This window comes from Neophocaena asiaeorientalis, unplaced genomic scaffold, assembly GCF_003031525.2.
Source record: "Neophocaena asiaeorientalis asiaeorientalis breed wild unplaced genomic scaffold, Neophocaena_asiaeorientalis_V1.1 scaffold258, whole genome shotgun sequence".
NCBI classification, from domain to species: Eukaryota; Metazoa; Chordata; class Mammalia; order Artiodactyla; family Phocoenidae; genus Neophocaena; species Neophocaena asiaeorientalis.
The window spans coordinates 670-13,026 of NW_020172591.1; the positions used below are offsets into that span (position 1 = coordinate 670).

At 36.1% G+C, this 12,357-nt stretch overlaps 1 protein-coding gene across 1 annotated transcript in view; it reads left to right on the top strand.

Annotated features, from left to right (window-relative positions):
- Positions 1-11,530: 11,530 nt before the first annotated feature.
- The window catches only part of BMPR2 (bone morphogenetic protein receptor type 2), a gene marked incomplete at its 5' end in the record, with an annotated part of 100,872 nt that continues 100,045 nt past the window's right edge, over positions 11,531-12,357 (top strand). Inside the window, one exon of the mRNA XM_024738327.1 lies at positions 11,531-11,701. Within this exon, the coding sequence (XP_024594095.1) occupies positions 11,531-11,701 (171 nt within the window). The remainder of the gene's footprint in view (positions 11,702-12,357) is intronic.

Here is a 12,357-nt window from a genome sequence, read left to right on the forward strand (position 1 = left end):
ATATTAATTTCGTATTCTGCAACTTTACTGAATTCATTTATTCTAATAGTTTTTTTTGGAGGGGGTAGAATCTTTAGGGTTTTCTGTATATAATATGTCATCCCCAAATAGTGACAATTTTACTTCTTTCTTTACATTTTCAATACCTTCTATTTCATTTTCTTGCCTAATTGGTGTGATTAGGACTGTGAATACTGTGTTGAATAAAAGTGTCAAGTAGGCATCCTTGTCTTAGTTCCTGATCTTAGAGGAAAAGTTTTCAGCTTTTCACCAGTGAGTATGATGTTAGATGTGGTTTGTCATACATGGACTTTATTATGTTGAGGTATGTTCCCTCTATATCAACTTTGTTAAGAATTTGTATCATAAATGGATGTTGAATTTTGTCACATTCATTGTATTTTTAATTTGTATTTTCATGTGAAATTCACATTTTAAAAATTATTTATTTATTTGTTTTTGTCTGTGTTGGGTCTTCGTTGCTGCACATGGGCCTTCTCTAGTTGTGGCTTGAGGGCTCTAGAGCGCAGGCTCAGCAGCTGTGGCCCACGGGCCTAGTTGCTCCGCGGCATGTTGGATCCTCCCAGACCATGGCTCGAACCCGTGTCCCCTGCATTGGCAGGCAGACTCCCAACCACTGCGCCATCAGGGAAGTCCCTGGAATTCACATTTATAATGTGAAATTTTATTTGCCATGTGTCTATTTTTAATGTAGGGAAAAGAAAGATGGATGGATCAATCTTGTTCTTGTTATGCTTCTAGGAAAAGCCAGCCAGAAGAGGTTTCCACATTAAAGTGCTCTGGGTATCCAGGCATCAGAAGGGAAAGAGTGCCGCTTTGCCTGTTGGACCTTGTTACAAAGGACTAGTCTTTGTTTAAACAACAGACATCCCCAAACTGGAATCTCTTATCTCAGATATTTAGTGCCATAATTAGCTTGTATTTTGTAACATTTTACTTTTTTTATATGTAAAGGATACTACATGAATGGTTCTTTAAACCATGATCCCATAGCACAATCCAGTTTCTCCCCATACTAGAACTACTTGGTTAGAGGAAGTAAGAGAGTTCGAATACTTTTCAATAAACTTTTAATGGACAAATGTATATGATGGGGCACAATGTATTTTGTTGGTAGAGCACATGGTCTTAGTGTCAGGTTTCTTTTTACTGACATCGTACTTTATTTTTCTAGGATATTATTCTTATTTTACTTTAAATAAATAAAATTCCTAATAAAATTGAACATATGCACAAATGTTCATAGCAGTTCTATTTCTAGCAGCCAAAAACTGAAAACTACCCCAATGAGCTTCAAAAGGTGAAAAGTTAAACAGATTGTGTATTTCATCCATACCATGGAATACTACTCCATAAAAAGTAATGAACTATTGATACATGCAACAAATTGGGTGAACCTCAAGGAATTTTTGCTCAGTGAAAAAAGTCAATCTCTAAAGGATATGTACTACATGATTCCATTTATATAGTAATTGTGAAATATAATCATTGAGTTGGAGAACAGATTAGTGGTTGCTGTTGGTTAGGAATGGGGACAAAGGGATCGTGATTATAAAGGGTTAACATGAGGGTATCTTGTGATAGTACAGTTAAATATTTTGATTGTGATGGTATGTGACTGAATTGCATAAATTTGTACTCACACAGTTGAGTGCATGTATAACTGGTAATATCTGATTAAGCTCTATGGATTGTGCTAATGTAGATTTCTTGTCTTTGATACTGCACAGTGATTGTGTGGGATGTTTGCATAGGAGAGAGAGGTACTGCACTTGTCCCTATATCTCTGCCTTCCTTCCTCCCTCCCTCCCTCCCTCCCTCTTTGAGACTGGGACAGCACAAGCTTTATTCAGTGGCCAAAGAATGGAGAAGCAGGAACCTAGTTCACAAATCACCTTCTCCTTATATTTCTTTCCAGCTACCTGTGAATATATAATCATTACAAAATTTAAAAAAATAATGTAAAAATAATTCAAGTACAAAAAAAATAATTCAAGTACAAAAACCCTTTTATTTTTGAAATATGTAATACATGAATATATTTTCATGAAAATTCAAATAGTATAAGAGTATTTGGTAAAAAAGGGAAAAGGGCAAATAGTTAATACTTTTAATATAGCCATTTTTTCCTTTCTTTCCTCCCCCATAAAAGCAAATAGATAGTATTTTTCAGTGTATGCATAATGATGCTGATTTATGTCTGTAATGACAGTTAACTGATGCAGACATGATAAAACTATGCCATACCTTTATACTCTACATTCTTGATAGTGTTATATTGCGGAGTCGGAAATGTAAGACAGCTGAGTATTCCAGACATGCCACATATGTTCCTGGGAATTAAATGCTGCACATGATTAGCAAATGCTGATCCAGAAAGCATATGTAAACAGAAAATGATTAGTTTATTCTCAGTAACTTGGAGATATGTATATGTATATATATATGAAAATAATATAATACTGCATGTATACAGATACTATTTTCACAGCTTCGTGTATAGTAGAGTAGTCAAAGGACTAGATGATTATTGCCTAGATTTTGTAACCTTTGAATGGGAATATGATATTGAGCACAATATATGTAGATATGAAAGCTGTCTGCCTGTAACACTGTTGGGTATTCGTGGTATACAAAATGAGTTATATACACCTAGTTTTCCTCTAGGAACAAGTGAAGTCAGCCTCCTACTTGGTGCCGGAGATATGCATGTAGACAGATAAAATATAATGCCATGCAATGCTAAAACAGAGTTAAGAGACTTGGGAGTGTAGAACATATCATTTAACTGCAGAGCAAACTGAAGAGCACGAAAAATGGCATTCTAGATACTGGGTACATTATATATAAAGGTCAGGAAAGATCTTGGCATATTAGTGTGGTGTAAACTGAGGAATGGAGGAGTGGGATGAATGGCAAGAGGTAGCTTGAGTCCTGGGGCTGACTTACCCATTAGGTACAGGGCCCACAGTATTTATGGAGGTCCAAGAAAATGTTTTAATTTGTTTTAAAAGCAGAAGGAAAAAAGGAACTTCTCATGTTGAAGAAAATGTTCTAATACCTAGGGATAACATATTGTTTTTATCCCAATGCAATAGTAAAGTATAATTTTTTAAAAAAATTAATTTCTTTATTTATTTTATTTTTGGCCGTGTTGGGTCTTTGTTGCTGCACCCGGGCTTTCTCTAGTTGTGGTGAGTGGGGGCTACTCTTCGTTGCAGTGCATGGGCTTCTCATTGCAGTGGCTTCTCTTGTTGCAGAGCACGGGCTCTAGGCGCACGGGCTTCAGTAGTTGTGGCATGCAGGCTCTAGAGCACAGGCTCAGTAGTTGTGGAACATGGGCTGAGTTGCTCCACGGCATGTGGGATCTTCCCGGACCAGGGCTCGAACCCATGTCCCCTGCATTGGTAGGTGGATTCTTAACCACTGTGCCACCGGGGAACTCCAAAGTATAATTTTTAATATTTTTTATTGGAGGAAAGGGCCCATGAAATCAAAAGTTCCTAAGGCCCACCAAAGTGATCATGGTCCTGTTGGGTCGGCTTATGAAGGATGTTAAATGCCAACTGAAGAGCTTGAATTTAATTCTAGGAACTTCAGGGAGCTAACAGATTTTAAGCATGATCAACTCTTTTATGAAGATACCTCTGTCAGCAGTTTGGATGGGACTATTTGCAGTTTAATGTAGTTACGTTAATCAAAATTGCTTTAGTGCTTATTACAACCAAATATCACCTGTTTAAAAAGAGGAGAGAGAGGACACACAGCAGAAGCAAGGAGAACTACAATCCTGCAGCCAGTGGAACAAAAACCACATTCACAGAAAGATAGACAAGATGAAAAAGCAGAGGGCTATGTACCACATGAAGGAACAAGATAAAACCCCAGAAAAACAACTAAATGAAGTGGAGATAGGCAACCTTCCAGAAAAAGAATTCAGAATAATGATAGTGAAGATGATCCAGGACCTCAGAAAAACAATGGAAGCAAAGATCGAGAAGATGCAAAAAATGTTTAACGAACACCTAGAAGAATTAAAAACAAACAGAGGTGAACAACACAATAACTGAAATGAAAACTACAGTAGAAAGAATCAGTAGCAGAATAACCGAGGCAGAAGAACAGATAAGTGACCTGGAAGACAGAATGGTGGAATTTATTGCTGCAGAAAAGGATAAAGAAAAAAGAATGAAAAGAAAGGAAGACAGCCTAAGAGACCTCTGGGACAACATTAACCGCAACAACATTCGCATTATAAGGGCCCCAGAAGGAGAAGAGAGAGAGAAAGGACCAGAGAAAATATTTGAAGAGATTATAGTCAAAAACTTCCCTAACATGGGAGAGGAAATAGCCACCCAAGTCCAGGAAGCACAGCAAGTCCCATACAGGATAAACCCAAGGAGAAACATGCCAAGACACATAGTAATCAAATTGGTAAAAATTAAAGGAAAAGAAAAATTATTGAAAGCAGCAAGGGGAAAATGACAAATAACATACAAGGCAACTCCCATAAGTTTAGCAGCTGATTTCTCAGCAGATACTACAGGCCAGACGGGAGTGGCATGATATGCTTAAAGTGATGAAAGGGAAGAACCTACAACCAGAATTACTCTACACGGCAAGGATCTCATTCAGATTTGATGGAGAAATCAAAAGCTTTACAGAGAAGCAAAAGCTAAGAGAATTCAGCACCACCAAACCAGCTCTACAACAAATGCTAAAGGAACTTCTCTAAGTGGGAAAGAGAAGAAAAGGACCTACATAAACAAACCCAAAACAATTAAGAAAATGGTCATAGGAATGTACCTATGGATAATTTCCTTAAACGTGAATGGATTAAATGCTCCAACCAAAAGAAACAGGCTTGCTGAATGGATACAAAAACAAGACCCATACATATGCTGTCTCCGAGAGACCCACCTCAGACCTAGGGACGTATTCAGACTGAAAGTGAGGGGATGAAAACAGATATTCCATGCAAATGGAAATCAAAAGAAAGCTGGAGTAGCAATACTCATATCAGATAAAATAGACTTTAAAGTAAAGAATGTTACAAGAGACAAGGAAGGACACTACATAATAATTAAGGGATCGATCCAAGAAGAAGATATAACAATTATAAATATATATGCACCCAGCATAGGAGCACCTCAATACATAAGGCAACTGCTAACAGCTATAAAAGAGGAAATCGACAGTAACACAGTAATATTGGGGGACTTTAACACCTCACTTTCACCAATGGACAGATCATCTAAAATGAAAATAAATAAGGAAACAGAAGCTTTAAATAACACAAGAGACCAGATCGATTTAATTGATAATTATAGGACATTCCATCCAAAAACAGCAGATTACACTTTCTTCTCAAGTGCACTCAGAACGTTCTCCAGGATAGATCACATCTTGGGTCACAAACCAAGCCTCAGTAAATTTAAGAAAATTGAAATCATATGAAGCATCTTTTCTGACCACAATGCTATGAGATCAAAACTGAATTACAGGGAAAAAAACATAAAAAACACAAACACACGGAGGCTAACCAATACGATACTAAATAACCAGGAGATCACTGAAGAAATCACAGAGGAAATCAAAAAATACCTAGAAACAAATGACAATGAAAACACGACCATCCAAAACTTATGGGATGCAGCAAAAGCACTTCTAAGAGGGAAGTTTATAGCTATACAAGCCTACCTCAAGAAATAAGAAAAATCTCAAATAAACAATCTAACCTTACACCTGAAGGAACTAGAGAAAGAAGAACAAATAAAACCCAAAGTTAGCAGAAGGAAAGAAATCATAAAGATCAGAGCAGAAATAAATGAAATAGAAACAAAGAAAACAGTAACAAAGATCAATAAAACTGAAAGCTGGTTCTTTGAGAAGAAAAACAAAATTGATATATAATTAGCCAGACTCATCAAGAAAAAGAGTTAGAGGACTCAAATCAATAAAATTAGAAATGAAAAAGGAGAAGGTACAACAGACACCGCAGAAATACAAAGCATCCTAAGAGACTACTACAAACAACTCTATGCCAGTAAAATGGAAACCTGGAAGAAATGGACAAATTCTTAGAAAGGTATAACCTTCCAAGACTGAACCTGGAAGAAATAGAAAATATGAACAGACCAATCAAAAGCACTGAAATTGAAACTGTCATTAAAAATCTTCCAACAAACAAAAGTCCAGCACCAGATGGCTTCACAGGTGAATTCTATCAAACATTTAGAGAAGTGCTAACACCTATCCTTCTCAAACTGTTCCAAAAAATTGCAGAGGAAAGAACACTCCCAAACTCATTCTGTGAGGCCACCATCACCCTGATACCAAAACCAGACAAAGCTACTACAAAAAAAGAAAATTACAAACCTATATCACTGATGAATATAGATGCAAAAGTCCTCAACAACATACTAGCAAACAGAATCCAACAGCACATTAAAAGGATCATACACCATGATCAAGTGGGGTTTATTCCAGAAATGCAAGGATGCTTCAGTATACCCAAATCAATCAGTGTGACACACCATATTAACAAATAGAAGGAGAAAAACCATATGATCATCTCAACAGATGCAGAGAAAGCTTTCGACAAAATTCAACACCCATTTATGATAAAACCTCTCCAGAAAGGGGGCATAGAGTGAACCTACCTCAACATAATAAGAGCCATATAGGACAAACCCACAGCAAACATCATACTCAATGGTGAAAAACTGAAAGCGTTTCCTCTAAGATCAGGAACAAGACAAGAATGTCCACTCTCACTGCTATTATTCAACACAGTTTTGGAAATCGTAGCCACGGCAGTCAGAGAAGAAAAAGAAATAAAAGGAATCCAAATTGGAAATGAAGAAGTAAAACTCGCTGTTTGCAGATAATCCAAACGTGGGCAGGAGACCTAAATAGACATTTCTCTAACGAAGACATACAGATGGCCGTGAAGCACATGAAAAGCTGCTCAACAGCACTAATTATTAGAGAAATGCAAATCAAAAGTACAATGAGGTATCGCCTCACACCAGTTAGAATGGGCTTCATCAGAAAATCTACAAACAACAAATGCTGGAGGGGGTGTGGAGTAAAGGGAACCCTCTTGCACTGTTTGTGGGAATGTAAACTGATACAGGCACTATGGGGAACAGTATGGAGGTTCCTTAAAAAACTAAAAACAGAATTACTATATGATCCAGCCATCCCACTACTGGGTGTATACCCAGAGAAAACCACAATTCAAAAAGACACATGCACCCCAATGTTCATTGCAGCGCTATTTACAATAGCCAGGTTGTGGAAGCAACCTAAATGCCCATTGACAGACGAATGGATAAAGAAGATGTGGTACATATATACAATGGAATGTTACTCTGCCATAAAATGGAACGGAATTGGGTCATTGGTAGAGACGTGGCTGGATTTAAAAACTGTCATACAGAGTGAAGTCAGAAAGAGAAAAACAAATATTGTATATTAACGCATGTATGTCGAACCTAGAAAAATGGTACAGATGAACTGGTTTTCAGGGCAGAAATTGAGACAACAGATGTAGAGAACAAACATATGGATACGAAGGGGGGAAGTCCTCGAGGGGTCGTGGTGATGGTGTGATGAATTGGGAGATTGGGATTGACATGTGTACACTGATGTGTATAAAATTGATGACTAATAAGAACCTGCTGTATAAAAAAAATGTGGGGCTTCCCTGGTGGCGTAGTGGTTGAGAGTCTGCCTGCCGATGCAGGGGACACGGGTTCGTGCCCTGGTCTGGGAATATCCCACGTGCTGCGGAGTGGCTGGGCGCGTGAGCCATGGCCGCTGAGCCTGCACGTCCAGAGCCTGTGCTTCACAATGGGAGAGGCCACAACAGAGAGAGGCCCGTGTACCGCAAAAAAAAAAAAAAAGAAAAGAAAAAAATTGTGATCAAATGTGTTCTGTTAGAAAGAGGCAAGAAAAAACAAATACTGCATGATATGTTTGAAAGTCCCTAAGAGAATAGATTTAAATAGTTTCACCATACACATACATACACAAAATGGTAATTATGTGAGGTGCTGGAGTTGTTAACTAACCCTATTGTGGTAATCAGTTTGCAATATATACATGTATCAAATCATGTTGTACACCTTAAACTTACACAGTAATATGTGCCAATTATATCCCAATAAAGCTGGAAAAAATTTTTTTAAAAATAAAATGAGGAGAGCAGTTTTTAAAAGACTCCTATCTAATCACTGTATTTGATTATGGATGTCCCTTGAAAGAACTAATTGACCATACTTGATTGATCAAGGTTTGTTCATTAGCTGTTGACAAATTCAGAAAACCACATGTAAATGATCAGGTCTCTTTTTGTGAGAATATAATACTAGACTATACTGTTTCTCATAGTACTCTTTGTTTCATGCCTACTTTTCCTGCATTATTTATGAAGAATCCAAAACTTTATACAGAGATATTGCTGAGACATTACAACAAATAGCATTTAAAAAGATGCAAACACTGTTTTACGAAATGGAGTTTTTCTTTCTTTTGACCAAAGGGCGGTTTAGTTAGAATTCTTGCTCAAACACCTTTATTTTATATAGGAATTTGCTGAATCATAATTTGAAAGAGTTACTCTCAAAATAGCCAAGTATAATTTTCCTATACTAATGACACTGTCGTAAAATAATTCCTATGAAGTAGGCTGAAGTAATTTTAAGAAAAAGTTATTTAGTGAAAACTGAGGGATATTAAAGGTATGATTCAGTGTCCTACAGTTGTACCTTTATTGCCTTGATCTTGGGATGAGGCGAGAGGGAGACATAGAGGAGATTGGATTTGTTTGTTGTCTTTTTATATAAGGAGAATTTTAGGTTTCAGTCAGCAAATTATTTAATAATGGAACTAAAAATTTTATGCATGTTCATTCCTTTAGATACTTTTTTTTTTTTCCCCCCGGTACGCGGTCCTCTGACTGTTTGTGGCCTCTCCCGTTGCGGAGCATAGGTTTCGGACGCGCAGCCTTAGCGGCCATGGCTCACGGGCTCAGCTGCTCCGTGGCATGTGGGATCTTCCCGGACCGGGGCACGAACCCGTGTCCCCTGCATCAGCAGGCGGACTCTCAACCACTGCGCCACCAAGGAAGCCCCCTTTAGCTACTTTTCAGTTGTAAAAGAAATCCAGGCAGAGGAAAAATTTTCACTTTGTATTTATTCTTTCACAAGGATATATTTTTATTTTTAAGTTAAATGAGGCACTTATTTATTTATGATCCATCTACCTCCAGGTACGGTTAGATCCCTTTTCATTAACTCAGTACTCAATACAAAATTGTCAAAATGCATAACAACAGAAGAGGAGGGGAAAAAATAGAATATCTAGGTTGTGGAAAACTAGAGATAATGAGTTCATAAATTCATTCTGATCTTTCTAACAGTCAAGACAAAAAGGGAAACAGAGTGGGTTACATAATTTCAGCAAGTGGTAGTAGGTAAGGAGCACTTAACCTGAGTCAAGAAATGGGGATAAGGAATTATGTCTCATAAATAGGCATGCTTTTTTAGATCTACATTACAGAGTTTTTTTAGTTTGAGTCTTTTAAGTATCAATCTTTGTGCTGTGTGTATTTTATATGTAGAGATATATTTGATTTTAATCTTTATAATAATTTTGTAAAGTTTGCAAATTAGGGTATATCTAAGGAAATACTGTTAAATGTGCAAGATAATATAAATATTTGTCATTAAAGGATTTTGAATATGTGACTACATGTGGTAAAAATGTGGTATACTTATAATCGGGCTAATGCCCTGGAAGTAGTTTTTATAAAAAGCTAGGGACTTCCCTGGTGGTCCAGTGGTTAAGAATCTGCCTTTCAATGCAGAGGACTTGGGTTTGATCCCTGGTCAGGAAACTAAGATCTCACATGCTGGGGGGCAACTAAGCCTGCGGGCTGCAACTACGGAGCCTGTGTGCTCTGGAGCCGGTGCACTGCAACTAGAGAGAAGCCTGCACACCGCAATGTAAGATCCTGTGTGCCGCAACTAAGACCTGACGCAGCCAAAATAAATAAGTAAATAAAAAATCTTTTTTTAAAAAAAGGCTATACTACATTTTCTGGCCATTTATATGATATTAGTAAATATCTTCTAGAAGACTGCCTGAAGTTCTAAATTGTGGAAATATGGAAGTCACGTTTATTTTTTTGAGTAATTACTGTCTCTCTCCAAGCAGACTATAAGATGCTTGATGGGTAGAACTCTATGTTATCTGTTTGTGAATCCCCTATTTATTTAGCTCAATACTTTGAAGGTGCTTTCTGTTGTAATAAATATGGCAGGTCTGTGTTTCTAAATAGACTTGGGCACACAGTTGTTGGTGCTTTCATTTCTTCTCCAGGGTTTTGTCCTTAGTTTTGTAGTTTCAGAAACATTATTTTAATAAATCATTTCCAGTGCTAAGGTGCTAATGAATTAAGCCGTACTAAATAAGATACACAGCAAAATCAAGAAATAAATCAGAAGCCCATGAGGAATATAGTGGCAAAGTGTATTAGATAGTTATTCTGGCAAGTCAAACACAGTAGGAAAGTCTGCTTTAAGAAACCAAAGATCAGCTGTTGCTTTTGATAACCATTTACTTCTTTGGTATTCTCATCAGTGTTGGTAAATGTTCGTTAGCTGATAAATTATGTGGCAAATGTTCTACTGAGATTAGTTAAATCAGATTATGTATATGGAGAAAGACTGACTGGCATTGAGAATACATTGGGTTGACCTTCGGTATGAGGGATTGTTGAGCATTTCTTCTGACTATTATGTTGATATTTTTAATGATGGAAAATCATTTTCTTTTTGAGCACTAATAGCCTTAATTTTTAAAAACAGGTTTATTAAGGTATAATTTACATAGCATGAAATTCACGCATTTTTAGTGAACAATTATTTTTTTGTACATTTACAAAGCTGTGCAAACATTGCCACAATCTAATTTTGGAACATTTCTATCTCCCCAGATAGAAACCATGTACTATCCATTTGTAGTCTCTCCTCATCCTTAGTTTAACATGCCTAATGTTATGTTTAACATTTTACAACTGAGTATAAAATATGGTAGAAGTGAGTACTGTAGAATTTCCAAAAATTATTCAGCCCTCTAGGTTTGTTAATTTGTTTTGAATTTTTAATAATTTAGAGCATGGACATTTTTCTGATGATATTTCTTTATTCAGACACCAATATTATTTAATAGGAGAAAGAGTGGTGAGAATAATTTATGTAAGAGGGTATTCCTTTTGGGAAATGAGTTTTTAAGTTTGCTTCTTGTTTGGAAGTTACAAATTAATTAATGAAAAGAAAGAAGTTATTGAATAAATACAAAATTGCGCATTTATTCAAGCCTTGTTAGGGATTTAGTAGGGAAATTTACAGTGCCTTTCTAAAAGGCTCTAAGATTTTATATAATAATGTTTTGCAAAGATTATCATAAAGTGAATTTGTCTTCTTTTCCTTTATTTTAGCTTCTCAGAATCAAGAACGTCTTTGTGCATTTAAAGATCCATATCAACAAGACCTTGGGATAGGTGAGAGTCGAATCTCTCATGAAAACGGAACAATATTATGCTCAAAAGGTAGCACCTGCTACGGCCTTTGGGAGAAATCAAAAGGGGACATAAATCTGGTAAAACAAGGCAAGTAATACTTTTTTTACCTAAAATAACTGTTTCATACAATTGAAGTTTATCTAAGAAGGGCATGGAAGTAGATTGTAAAACCCTCTGCACGAGAACAGTAAGTTTAAAAGTGTGTATTCATGTCTGTATTCACACACAAGCTCCACATTTGCAAAGGGTAATTGTTTTTAGCTTATTTTAATAATATCTTATTACAATTTTAATAATATAATGCCATTTTATGAAGTTTAGAAAATAAAGTATAAGAGAAACAAATGTCTACAATTCCATACTTTAAAAAGTTTTTTTTTTGAACTATATTGGTTTATTCCCTTCAGGTGTGTTTTCTTTGTACTTCTATGTTTATATGTATGTGTACTATTTTTTTTCAAAATTATGGTAATACTATATAAATAATTTCATATACAGTTTTTCCCATTTAAATTATATCATGGATATTTTCCTATGTCTTTAAATATACTTTGAAAACACTTTCAAAATCTATACAATTTTTCATTTTATACATGTATCTCAGTTTACTTACACATTACTCTGCTGTTGGACATTATATTGTTTTCTGGTTTTCATTGTAATACCTAATGCTTCAGTGAACATCTTTGAACATATTTGATTGTATCTCATAATTTTCCTGGAATAGACTTCTGGAAGTAAAA